Below are 14,230 nucleotides of genomic sequence, written 5' to 3'. Positions count from 1 at the left end.
TACACATGAGAGAATGTGCAGTGACTTAATGTCTAACATATTCAGAGATTTGAGTAGGGGTACCGAGTGATGTCTGGGGCCAGAATTGGATATTGTCCTAATAGCAGCTTTGTGTTGAGTAATTAGAGGACGTAAGTGATTTTGGGTAGTAGAGCCCCAAGCACAAATACCATAGTTGAGATATGGATAGATAAGGGAGTAATAGAGAGTCACTAGGGCAGGGCGTGGTACATAATATCTGATCTTAGAAAGAATGCCCACAGATTTGAAACTTTTTTTGATATGTTTAGAATGTGTCCCTGGAAATTCAGCTTGTGGTCAATGAGAGTGCCAAGGAATTTGCCATCTAATTTGTTACAAATTTGGGTATTGTTTATTTTGAGATTTATTTGATTAGAGGATTTATTGCCAAACAGAATATAGAAAGTTTTGTCAATGTTAAGGGTGAGTTTGTTGGCAGTTAGCCACAGATGGACTTTATTTAGCTCAGTATTTACTGTGGCATTTAGAGCAAGGGGATCAGGACTGGAGTAAATGAAGGTTGTGTCGTCAGCAAATAGAATTGGTTTGAGGTGTTGGGAGGCATTTGGAAGGTCATTAATGTAGATGAGAAAGAGGAGGGTCAAGTATGCTGCCCTGGGGAACACCAATGTTGATGGGTAGGGTGGGAGAAATTGTATTATTCACAGAAACACATTGCTGGAGCCTGTCAGTAAGGTAGGATTTGAGGTATTGTAGGGAGTGTCCTCTGACTCCATAATGATGTAATTTAAGAAGAAGGTTTTGGTGGTTGACAGTATCGAAAGCTTTACGCAGGTCCACAAATAACCCAACAGGGAACTCATTTTTATCAAGAGCTGTATGAATCGAGTTAAGCATACTAATAAGTGCATCGTTAGTGCTTTTTTTGGGCCTGAAGCCATATTGGCAAGGGCTAAGTATATTGAGTTTGGCTAGATATGAGTAAAGCTGCTTATAGATTAGTTTTTCAAAATTTTTTGACAAGTTTGGCAGGATTGATATGGGTCTGTAGTTGTTAACTTCTGTGAGATCACCACATTTGTGGACATGCGTTACTCTCGCTTTTTTTAGAATATCTGGAAAGGTTTGGTGTTCAAGTGACTTGTTGAAGAGCAAAGCAATAGCAGGGGCTAAAGATCTGGAGGCATTTTTGTAGATTAAAGTTGGTATCTCCTCAAGGGCACCAGACTTGGTTTTAAGGGAAAGGATTATCTCATTGACGTCAGTGGAATTAATAGGCTTTAGGTACAGAGACTGTGGATAGTTCCCTGTAAGATAGTCCTTAATGTCAGTACTGGAAGATGGAATATCATTAGCAAGGGATGAACCAATGGAAGAGAAGAACCTATTGAACTCAATAGCAGAATCAGAGGCTGAAAGCTGACCATCGTTATTAGACAGGAGAGTCGGTTTGTTATTTAAAGACTTCTTTGATCCCAATATTTGTGAAATTGTTCTCCAAGTTTGTTTAATGTTGCTCTTTATTTGGGTAAATTTATCTTCGTAGTATTTAGATTTGGCTCGTCTAATTATCTTAGATAGCAATAATGAGTAATTCTTTGAGAATTCTTTGGAGACAATTCCTAACCTATACTTCTTCTCAAGGTCATGTTTATTATTAATAGATTTAAGTATTCCCTTTGAAAGCCAGGGATTGTTAAGCCTTTTGGTTGTGACTTGTTTTGTAAGCATAGGACAGTGGGTATTATAAAGGCTAAGAGTTTTTTGAAGAAAAGATTGAACTGCTAGGTTGATGTCCTCTATGTTACCTAACTCGGACTCCCAGTTGACATTATCAGTAGCAGTTATAAAATTGTCTATAGCAGTTTCATTGTGTAGTCTAAAATGTATCTCTCTTGACTCAAGAGGTGGTTTGCTAATGTTAGTTAAGAGAAATGTGGGGTAATGGTCTGTAGTGCTATCGGTGATTATACCTGAAGTAAGCGGAGAGGTTATGTTTGTCCAGATGTGATCTAGAGTCGAGGCAGTGCTATTAGTGATTCTAGTAGGTCTAGTGATTAAGGGTATGAGGAAGCAGGAATTCATACAGTTGAGGAAGCTAACAGCAGTAGGGTGTTCTGGCTCGCAGAGGTCAATATTAAAGTCCCCTGCGATAATTAGGCGGTTTTTGTTCAGTCTGTTATCAAGTATTAGATTTCTAAGGTTTGAGTTGAATTCGGACACATCAGTGTTAGGAATTCTATAAACTGCACCCACAGACAGGATAGACTCGGCACCCTTGACTCTGAAGCTGGCGAAGATATACTCCCCATAGCAGTCTCTAGTTCTAATTTCTTTTAAGCATGTTAGTTCTTGGTGGTAGTAAAGAGCAGTGCCACCACCTCTCTGAAATTGACGACAGTTGTGAATTGCTGAGTAGTTAGGCATGTTAAATAGTTGAGTAGTATCCTCTTTCAACCATGTTTCAGTAAGTATAATAAAAGAGAATTTGTTGTCAATAGCTTCAATCAAGGCACTAACATCATCGAAGTGTTTACCTAGGGATCTAACGTTCAAATTGATTACAGAGATATTGTGATTATGAGTTAATACATTTTTACATCATGTGCTGCAAAATATCTGCAATTTAGATCATTAAAGTGATTATTGTCATAGATAGTGGATAAGAGGTTAAGTTCTGGGTCTATACTTGACTGCATAAAAAAGCTGATTGCAGGAAAAACAGGAAAAAAAAATGTACACAATACTGTACAAAACAAACACAAAAGGGGCTTGCAGGGGTACAATGGAGTAAGGGAGTATATAATATATATAATATATATATATATATATATATATATATATATATATATATATATATATATATATATATGTGTGTATAAATAAAAATGGAAATGTTCGTTTGTTCAAAGTCGCTAATCTCAGAAAGTTCTTAACCGATTGCTTTGAAATTTTCACACAACGTTCCATTCGCATCTGGCCAGGGTTTTTTTTTTATATACATACTATATAGATGTCACGTCTGTAACGTAAAAAAACATGCTTTTTCTGAAAAACTGTGTTTTTTCATGTGTTTTTCATGTGAGAGAAATCTTCGAAACCTCTTTACCGATTGCTTTGAAATTTGGACACAACGTTGCATTCGAATAGGTGCGTCTTTTTCTATATCTACTATATACATGCCTCACCTATGACAGGAAAAAAACATGCTGTTTTTTAAAAACAGTGCCATCTGTTGGATGTAAGAGCAACACACGCTGTAATCTCCGAACGTTCTTCACCGATTGCTTTGAAATTTTGACACAACGTTGCATTCAAATAGGCGTGTCTTTTTATATACCTACTATATAGATACCACCCTTGTGACAGGTAAAAATATGCGGTTTTGAAAAACAGTGCCATCTGTTGCTCATAATAGCAACAAGCACGTTACACTAAATATGTCACGAATTCCATTTCAATGTTTCCGATTGCATTGATAATTTTTATTTTCATAGATTTCGATTTATTTAACTTTTTATTGAATTATTTTGTGTGACATTATGTTGGAATTGAGCCGTGTTGTTTACCATATCGTTAATTTCGTAAGTACAAGTATAGATGCTACACCTGTGACAGGTAAAACTATGCTTTTCTTGAAAAAGAGCGCTATCTGTTGCATGTAAGATCAACAACCATGCTATACTAAATATATTACAATTACATTTCAATGTTTCTGATTGCATTGATAAATTGAATTTTCATAGATTTTGATTTATTTTAATTGTGATTTAATTATTTTGTGTGAATTGCATTGGAATTGAGCTGTGTTGTTTACCTCGTCCTGGTCGTTTTCGTGGCTATTCCTTTCTCTCCCCCCCCCCCCCCAGCCGTTGCTGGGGCTTCTAATTCTCCTGCATTTTTTATTCGTGCTGATGTTCCCTTTGTTCCTTTACTTTTTCCTTCGCCTCTCCATTGTTCTGCTGCTCGTATCTTTGTGGGGAAATGGTACACAGTTTGTTCCATTTATCTCCCCCCGAGAGTCCCGCTTTCTCTTCCTGATTTGAAACACCTCCTAGACTCCTTGCCGGAGCCTGTGCTCCTGCTGGGTGACTTCAATTGTCGTCATTCTCTTTGGGGTGACGTTCTGACGAATACCCGGGGTCGCCTTCTTGAGCCGTTTCTCCTCTCTTCTTCCCTGTCTCTTCTGAATTCTGGTGAGCCCACTCATTTGGACTCTCGGACTCGCACCCTTTCTTGTCTTGATCTTTCTCTCTGCTCTTCTTCTCTTTACTTAGATTTCACGTGGCAGGTTCTTGATGACCTCCATGGAAGTGATCATTTCCCCATCCTTGTTTCCTTTTTCTCTTTTCGCCCTTCCCTCTCTTTCCCTAGGTGGCAGTTTGCTAAGGCGGACTGGACCCTATTTACCCTCAGTGCTACTCTCTCTGATCTCTCCCTTCTGCCTCTCTCTCGCGCTCTCCTCCTTTTTCATGACACTGTCTTCAACGCTGCCCTCCGCTCAATCCCTCGCTCTTCGTCTCGGGGTCCACGGAAGTGCGTTCCCTGGTGGAATGCGGACTGTGCTCGGGCTGTCCGCTGAAAGCGTGCAGCCTGGAAGAGGCACCGCCGTAGGCAGACGACCGATTCTTTTCGTTTCTTTCGGAAAGCGAGTGCGGTGGCCCGTAGGGCCATCCGTACGGCTAAACGTGAATGTTGGGCATCTTATGTCTCAACAATTACGTCCGAAACTCCTCTGGCCCAGATCTGGAAGCGTATCCGCAAGATAGCGGGTAAATTCGTTCCCGATGTTTCACCGGTCCTTCACCTCCATGATACTCTTGTGGCGGACCCGTTGCAGGTCGCTTCCGTACTGGGTTCCCACTTTTCTTCTGTTAACTCTGGTCTTCATCTTCCCCAATCTTTTCTTCTTCGTAAACCTGTCCTTGAGTCTCGTCCTTCAGATTTCTGCACTCGTCTTCAACTTCCCTATAATGATCCCTTCTCTCTCTCTGAACTTCGTTCTGCCCTGGCCCTCTGCGGTTCTACGGCGGCGGGCTCCGATGGTATTCATTATGAGATACTTCGCCATCTCCCTCCGTGCACGTCTCAGTATTTACTGAGTCTGTATAATCGGATCTGGGAGTCGTCGTCAGTCCCTGAGGACTGGCTCGATGCCGTTGTCCTCCCTGTTCGCAAACCGGGGTCTCTGGGTACTTCCCCTAAGGACTTTCGCCCTATTGCTCTCACAAGTTGTGTCTGCAAACTCTTTGAACGTATGGTTAACGTTCGTCTGATGTGGTTCCTGGAACACCATCACCTCCTCTCCCCTTCTCAATTTGGTTTCCGCAAGTGCCGCAGCACGACAGATGTCCTGGTGAACTTGGAGGTCTATATTCGTACTGCTTTTGCTGTGAAGACCTCCGTTGTTGCCGTACTTTTTGACCTGGAAAAGGCTTACGACACCACTTGGCGATATCATATTCTATCTCAACTTCATTCTTTTGGCCTTCGTGGTCATCTCCCTCTCTTTCTTCGCAGCTTCCTCTCTCGTCGTTCCTTTCGGGTGCGCCTTGGTACCGCTCTCTCTGCCTCTTTTCAGCAATACGAAGGTGTGCCCCAGGGTAGTGTTCTGAGCACTACTCTTTTTCTGGTTGCCCTCAATGGTCTTCTTTCCTCTCTTCCTTCTGGTGTCTTCTCCGCTCTCTATGTCGATGATCTTACCCTTTGCTGTCAGGGTGACTGGATCCCATACTGCCAGGAGCAACGCAACTGGTATCTACAGGACGCCTTAAACAGCTTGACCATCATGACCGGACAAAAGGAAGTGTTGTGTGGGGTGTGAGTTTTCAGTCGCATATAGTCCTGGGGACCATTCAGGCTTGTTCGCATTTGTGTTCCTCACGTGTGCCCCAAAGAATGAGGTGATTTGATAAAATGCTATGCCCAAGATTACCATCCGAGTGCCGGCAGGGAAGTGGTTCAAATAGCTTCGGCTATCACTTCCTTTTGTTCAGTCGTGATGGTCAAGCGGATTAAGGCGTCATGTAGATACCAGTTGCGTTGATCCTGGTAGTATGGGTTCGAGTCACTTCTGGGGTGTGAGTTTTCAGTCGCAAATAGTCCTGGGGACCATTCAGGCTTGTTCGCATATATATATATATATATATATATATATATATATATATATATACATATATATTATTAAATATGACCGAAAAAGTAAGATTAATAATTCTAACACGAATTTTCTCTATCTTTCTTATGTTTCTTTTCACTGTTGATGGTAATTCAAAGATCAATTCTCCAAAATTGCGTATGGAAATGTCAAGACACACAAGCCTGGAAACCCACTTCGGCCAATCATCAGCCAGATACCCACACCCACGTACAGACTGGCGAAACGACTCAATGGCTTGCTGACTCCGTATGTCCCTTGTGCCTTCAGCCTGAAGTCTCCAAAGGAATTTGTTGACTTGCTGCGGGGAACACGGGCCACAGGGATAAGAGCCTCGTAGGACGTAGAATCTCTGTTTACCAACGTACCTGTGGAGGAAACAATCGGGATGATAGCCGACAGAGTGTACCGTGATCCGGACTGTACTCCTCTTGACATACCAGAAAACAGTCTAAGGAAACTACTCCAACCTTGTACTAAAGAGGCACCCTTCTTGAGCCCGGATGGACACATGTATAAGCAAGTAGATGGGGTCGCCATGGGTTCTCCCCTAGGTGTCCTGTTTGCAAACTTCTACATGGGTACCATCGAGCAAAAAGTCTTAGTCGACATGAACTTGAAACCGGCCATATACTGCAGGTATGTTCTTGACATTTTTACACAGGTTACACAGGTACTTGATGTCAGACATCTGCAGGAGCTGAAGGAGGCATTTGAGCAGAATTCTGTGTTACGTTTCACTTACGAGATGGAGAAGGATGGGAAGCTGCCCTTTCTAGATGTAACAGTCATAGAAAGGAGCGGAGTTTTCCACACTGCAGTCTACACTAAGGAAACAAACATAGGAATGTGCCTGAATGCCAACAGTGACTGCCCGGACAGGTACAAGAGGAGTGTTGTTAACGCTTATGTCGACCGTGCCCTCAGCCACAGCTCAGAATGGAAGCAAGTCGACGAAGAACTCTGTAGGGTAAGGCAGGTCCTAGTCAACAACGGCTTCTCCAATGGTTTCGTGGAAGACATCATAAGAAGGAAAATGAAACGCCATGCAACCTCTGGAGAGACAACTAACACAACACCTATACCCCCTATTAGACTATTTTACAGGAACTTCTTTTCCACAGCCCATAAAACGGAGGAAAGGGTCCTGAAAGATATTGTCAGTAGAAACGTTATCCCTACAGACAAAAATCAGAAGATACAACTGACGATTTACTATAAAACCAGAAAAACGGCCAGCCTACTCATGAGAAACTCTCCAGACACAAAGCAGAACGCTTTAAAAGAGACCAACGTCGTCTATGCCTTCAAATGCCCTCTTGGGGAATGTAAGCCTCAAAAAAACAGTATATAGGCAAAACAACAACATCTCTTTCCAGGCGTTTAACGATGCATAAGCAACAGGGCTCCATTAAGGAACATATAATCTCTTCCCACAAACAATCCATCACCAGAGAAATCTTAGCAAACAACACAGAAATCATCGATAGATACAGCGATAGCAGGCGGCTTGACGTTTGCGTGGCACTACACATCAAGAAGTCAACACCAGCAATCAACAGCCAATTAATGCACAACTATATTCTACCCACTTCAAGACTCCGCTCCAATATAGAAGCATCAAGAAATATGGACCAATAGGCTTTCTATAATTACTTCCATTCAATACCCATTGTTTCGTGTTCTGTCTTGTGTTTGAATTTAATACCCATTCAATACCCATTGTTTCGTGTTCTGTCTTGTGTTGGAATTTAATACCCATTGAATACCCATTGTTGAAAGTTCGTTTTTCACCTCATCCACCTCACCCAAATGAAGATATAAACCTCGAAGATGTGTAAAGCTCTATTCAGTTTCAGTTGTGTGTTTGTAAACTAAAGTCTTTGAAAATGTAATAAGTTTTACGAAACGCGCTCAAGTGTCACGTCAGACTAGAAATAAAAATGAATTTTGGAGAATTGATCTTTGAATTACCATCAACAGTGAAAAGAAACATAAGAAAGATAGAGAAAATTCGTGTTAGAATTATTTATCTTATTTTTTCGGTCATATTTAATAATATATGTCTACAGTAAAGACTGCTACCAAAATATACTAATATATATATATATATATATATATATATATATATATATATATATATATATAATGTCGTACCTAGTAGCCAGAACACACTTCTCAGCCTACTATGCATAGCCCGATTTGCCTAATAAGCCAAGTTTTCCTGGATTAATATATTTTCTCTAATTTTTTTCTTATGAAATGATAAAGCTACCCATTTCATTATTTATGAGGTCAATATTTTTTTATTGGAGTTAAAATTAACGTAGATATATGACCGAACCTAACCAACCCTACCTAACCTAACCTAACCTATCTCTATAGGTTAGGTTGGGTTAGGTAGCCGAAAAAGTTCGGTTAGGTTAGGTTAGGTAGGTTAGGTAGTCGAAAAATAATTAATTCATGAAAACTTGGCTTATTAGGCAAATCGGGCCTTGCATAGTAGGCTGAGAAGTGAGTTCTGGCTACTAGGTACGACATATATATATATATATATATATATATATATATATATATATATATATATATATATATATATTATGTATGTATATTTATATCACTTACAACTCTAAATAACTGGACCAGGATTCGAGCCCACGATTACCAGGATCGCCTCTAAACGTAAACAGTACAATGACTACTTCACCATTGATCGTCTATAAGGATTGGTCAGTCCTGGTGCTCATTAACTAAGATCCACTACTAATGAGTACAGTTTTTCATAAAATTGTAGCATATGCAAGGGCCGTGCAGAGTCTATAAATGTGAGAAAGGCTGTAGTAACACGCAAGCGATAGATCACTTAAGAACTCTAAATAATCCAACCAGGATTCGAACCCATATGGTCCAAGCTCACCCCCAAACGTCATCATTAATATTAAGAAGAGGAATCATTTTACTGAAATTTACTCTGTTAAGACTTATTAACATATATTATATATGTCTAGTCTCACTTCATGCAATATATGTTTCTTTCCTCTATTCAGACTTCAACGACTGGCATATTGAGAGACATCGCTGACTTGGAGAAGAAACGGCATTTTCAGTACATCAACGTGATGGAGGCCGCTAAGATCTCAAACACTCTACTAAAAAAGGGTGACCACATCTTTATTATAAACACTTATGGAGTGAAAATGATCATTACCCAAGATTTCTCACAAAAAGGTATTTTATTTCTAGTTTCTAGAATCTGGTTCAAAGTTTTATTTGGCTTAGAGATAGGACTTAAATCGTTAAATATTTCTGGACAAAGTACGAGTTAACGGTGCCTTTTGACTGTAGTTTCTCAGCATACTCCTGGGTACCAGCCCTGGATCAGGAGTTATTATCGACTTAGGACAAAAATACAACAGTTATACTATATATGGTTATAATGTATTAAAAATATTATCAAAGTGAGGGAGGTTAGAATTATAGTTTGAAATGTGAATGAAAACTTCCACAGCAAAAATTATGTCCTATATAAATATACAACCCATCTTCTTGTTTAGGTAGCACTTATGGGAAAGATAAAGACCATAGTACAAATTCTGAGGCACAACGCAATTAGAAAATAAAAATCGGCACTATTGAATATAGACAAAATGGAAAACGGATTTCTACTTATGTTGCAAAGACACATTCAACTAATCTAATCTTCCTAGGCCTCACACACACTATCAAAAGCCTAATATAGTGTGCTATACTTGGCAAAGGATTATTTAAGTTAGTTTTTAGCTCAATTTTTTTGAACTCGTATCATGTGAATAGTTCAAAGTTTTACTCTATAAATGCTTAGTACTTCATTGTTTGTACTATTGTGCACATATTAACACAAAAGTACCAACTAAACAGAAGGATGGGATGTATAGAATTACCAGTGTAGAACAAGGAAACTTTTGTCTTAGAACAATAAACAGCCCATCCTCCGAATATGGGGAGGTATATGTAAGAGCGCAAGTATGTGTAATTATGTACTATTTCTAGCAGTCAGGAATTGTACTTATTTTAAATTAGAATCAATATGTACTGTCATATATATTGTGAATATTTGAATTTACCTGGAAAGCTGAATAGAAAACCATGACCTAACCTAACCTTCTTAGTGTATGAGGACACGCATTTTATTGCTTTTTAAATACAATTAATACTTTAAGAGGTAATTCCTTCCACATATAACAACCTTTGAAGTTTTCATTATATATAAAGAGTGGAGTGGGTGTTTGTTTCGATCTGAATGTAAAGTAGTTCAGCACAATATCTTTCCTGGTGTTTGAAATTGGCAGGAACATTTCGTTTAGACACAAGTATACAAGGAATGAAATTGCATGTTGATAGAGAAAGTTAAGTAGTAGGTTCGGATCATTAGGAAATTCCTTTAGGTTTCATCAGTTCAGGAATCATATTTTTCGTATTTCTTTCTCGATGCAGAGCTAAATTTTGCACACGTTAAAAATGTGTTTTTAACCACCGGCAATTGGATGACGAAAAGTGAAGGCATATAGCACTGTAATACACTAACCTAAAGTTAACATGAAATATGTTCTTAAATTTTTTAAAGAATTGCTAATTTTAATAAATTTTATGCCTGCGTGAGTGTCAAGAAAGTCTTATAGTTCAGCGGCTATGTGTATTGAAAGTGGGACGTCAGAGGTATAATTATTGGACGACTGAGCCAGCGTGCATGGAGGAATTGTGTGAAACCAAGGTTCGGCTTCAGTGGAATCCTTGGGAATCCTCGAGGGTGCAGTAGTACCCCTGATTAAAATTCTTTTCACAATTTCGTAGCGTAGTCGCTTAGAACGTGCATCTGTGAATATCGAGCACAAAGATTGGAATCCTCATCACGTCTTTTGTGGATTTTCTCATTGATATATTACGATAATGGGATTTATGTGTATATTGAGAAGTATTTTAATGGTCACTTTAGTTGTGACTGTTTCGTTTTCTTCCCAGGAAATTTCTTCTGCAATTGTGAAGTATTAAACAGAATATTTCTCAAAATTTACTAGAAAGGCTGTTGGCTTGTAACTATTGATGATTTTTGTCTTCGTTTCTTATATAGTATTATTATTATCATTTTTTTGGTAATGCCAAAACGTTGACTCGTCTGCAACTCCTACTATTTTATATAATTTGTGAGCTATTTGGGGGAAAAAGCTTTAGATTTGATGTCTAAGATACTCAGAGGCAGCAAATTTCACTGGCTGAAAGCCTCTCTCTGAAGGATACACAGCTTCTCTAGAAGGATACATACTCATAAAAATGCATTTAGGATACATTTTTATATTCTTGATGTATTGAGCTGTCGTTGTATTATTACATGATACATAAAGTCTCTACCCGTTTATAGAATGCCTGCTATTTTGATTTGGTAGTAGTCAAAATAATGCAAAACATATATCCCTAATTTTATTACTGCGGTTTTTGTTTAAAGATAAGCAATTTTAAACACCTAATTTTTATTTATATATTTAACTTACTATTAGTAGTACTATCATTAATAATTGAAAATAATTACATGGTCTCTTTTAATCTTATGAAATAATTTTGCTGTTAAAACAGCTCGTATACTAAAAACATTTTAATGAGTGACATCAGCTGCAAAAAAGGAGGGGAAATTTCAATTGCATAAAAAATAACTATTAAATTCGTAAGTACACATAGATTTCCAACCATGGAAGATGTTTGTATTTACTTAAGGCATCTGCAGGTAAGTGTGACTTCTACGCAGCGAGGGAAGAGTTCCTGCCGCTGATGTACTCAATAGTCTGCTCCAGGGGCCACCCATTGGTGCCTGTCCTCAGCAAGAGGTACAATTCGTTATTTATTAAACAGGTTTATATCTCAAGAATGTTATTATGATAATGCACAAATATCCATGAACACATGCATACAGGATTAATTGCTCTCATAGAAAAAAAATATTTTTACTAATTAACTTTAGTATTTTCTTCTCTTTATGTAACCATAATGAACATAAACTCCTAACATGAAAAAACTAAATATATCTCCTATCTGCTTATTCATCAATTTTCTATTTATTATTAATGAAAAATATATGCCAAAATTCTAAACATTTCCTTAAAATTAAAATTGCCAGAATCATGAGGATAAATGAAGCCGGGATCTTCAATCAGTGGGAAAATGAGGTTTTTAGGAATTATTCCTTCTGTTCCAATCCGCCGACCAAGGTTGCCATCCAGACATCACTTTCCATTTATAACATCATGGTAATGTGCACTTATTAGTTGCAGTTTATTAGTATCAGTTTGTATAATTTTCATAAATGAATTACAGTCGCTGTTTATTTTTTTAGATAGTTAACTAATTAGATTTATTTATATCAAAATAATGACATGTTTTTACCTTAAATTCACCTCTTTCAGGGCATGTTCCTTGTGCTGGTGTTCGGCCTCGTTCTTAGTCTGCTTGTCCTGGGCATGGAACTCCTGTATAATTATGGAGCTACAGTATAATCAAGGAGTTCCTGTATAATTATGATGCTCATGTATAATCATGGAGCTCCTATTTAATCATGGACCTAGTGTATAATCATGGAGCACCTGTATGATCATGGTGCTCCTGTATTATCATGGAGCTCCTGTATAATCTTTGAGCTTCTGTATATTCATGGAACTACTCTATAATCATGGAGCTGTTGACCAGACCACACACTAGAAGGTGAAGGGACGACGACGTTTCGGTCCGTCCTGGACCATTCTCTAGTCGATTGTATAATGTATGGAGCTCCTGTATAACTATGGTGCACATGTATAATCATGGAGCTCCAATTTTATCATGGAGCTAGTGTATAATCATGGAGCGTCTGAATAATCATGGAGCTTCTGTCTAAACATGGAGGCTCCTTTATAATCATGGAGCTCCTGTATAATCATGGAGCTACTGTATAATCACGGAGCTACTGTTTCATCATGGAGCTCCTGTATAATCATGGAGCTCCTGTAATAATCAAAGAGCTCATGTATAGTCATGGAGCTCCAGTTGTTACATATTCGATGAATTATACCATAATGTAAAAATTTGTTGGTTTCCGGTTAGTAAATGTTATTTTCTAATTCTTGATGTGTAAAATGTAAAGAAAATACCTATAAATCGCCTAAAATCTTTGCTTTTGTGACCAGGACAGTTATATTTTAAAATTGATAAATTTTCAATAAGATAGCGGCGGAATTTGCGTGTTTTCGTTAACATAAGTTCCGATAACAACGAAATGTGAATCAGAATTAATGAATATTTATACTAATATTAACAAAAATGACTACAAAAGATTTAGAAGTGTGACTTTTTGAGATACATAATTATATTAAAAATAATTTTCACGAAGCAGCCAACAAATCCAGTCTACCAGCAGGTTTCTGTTATACTGTCATTCGCAGTGGCATTTATCAATTCAGTATTCACTGGTGGAAGTGCTTGCCTCCGCCTCAGAGTACTCACTCACATTCCCCTGGAATTTACCAACATAATCATCAGGTATATGGACTTTGAGAGACATCTAGCAGCCTAATGTTCTTTTGGTGCTCACCAGAATCTCAACCAATGCCGCAAGGTTTTTGATTTAGTAATTACCCAATAAAATCACAAACCATTGGGACAAAGATGTGGGGAAAACTGACTCGTGGAATATTATTCTTTATTTCAATTATAATTATTAATATATTTAAATATTTAAAATTTGATAATAATTTATTTATTTATTTATTAAAACATATAAATATTTAATTATTTATTTACTAAAATATATAAATATATTTATTCATGTATGTATTTCGATAGCAAACAGTATAATTCTAAAGATAATATTTTTTTCCAGTATGATACTGAATTTCACACAAGTAGCTTTCTACACAAGTTAGGGAATTTTATTACATACCCTACCAAATTGAAATTAATCGATTAGTGGGAATTTGCTACTTAAAGTTATTCTACAATGGTACACAATAGTTGTTATGTTGAATGAGACCTGGTCAACCAGACATGGACACGAAAGATCATGCAAGGTGATTCTCCTCGTGGGTCAGGCTA

General features: G+C 38.0%; 1 protein-coding gene across 1 annotated transcript; it reads left to right on the top strand.

Moving 5' to 3' along the window:
* Nucleotides 1-9,192: 9,192 nt before the first annotated feature.
* Nucleotides 9,193-12,854, top strand: LOC138369402 (glutamate receptor 2-like). Its single transcript, XM_069332640.1, has 4 exons — nt 9,193-9,367; nt 11,895-11,994; nt 12,285-12,414; nt 12,571-12,854. The coding sequence occupies exons 1-4, from the start codon at nt 9,259-9,261 to the stop codon at nt 12,658-12,660; spliced, it is 429 nt and encodes a 142-aa protein (XP_069188741.1). The 5' UTR covers nt 9,193-9,258; the 3' UTR covers nt 12,661-12,854.
* Nucleotides 12,855-14,230: the final 1,376 nt, after the last annotated feature.

The sequence above is a fragment of the Procambarus clarkii genome, chromosome 28, assembly GCF_040958095.1.
Source record: "Procambarus clarkii isolate CNS0578487 chromosome 28, FALCON_Pclarkii_2.0, whole genome shotgun sequence".
Classification (NCBI taxonomy): domain Eukaryota; kingdom Metazoa; phylum Arthropoda; class Malacostraca; order Decapoda; family Cambaridae; genus Procambarus; species Procambarus clarkii.
This window is presented reverse-complemented; position numbering and strand designations above follow the sequence as displayed.

Coding starts and splice junctions, on each gene's coding strand:
- LOC138369402 (XM_069332640.1), top strand. CDS start 9,259: ATGGAGGCCGCTAAGATCTCAAACACTCTACTAAAAAAGGGTGACCAC. Junction 9,368..11,894: donor CCAAGATTTCTCACAAAAAG/GTATTTTATTTC, acceptor AGGCATCTGCAG/GTAAGTGTGACTTCTACGCA. Junction 12,415..12,570: donor TTTCCATTTATAACATCATG/GTAATGTGCACT, acceptor CACCTCTTTCAG/GGCATGTTCCTTGTGCTGGT.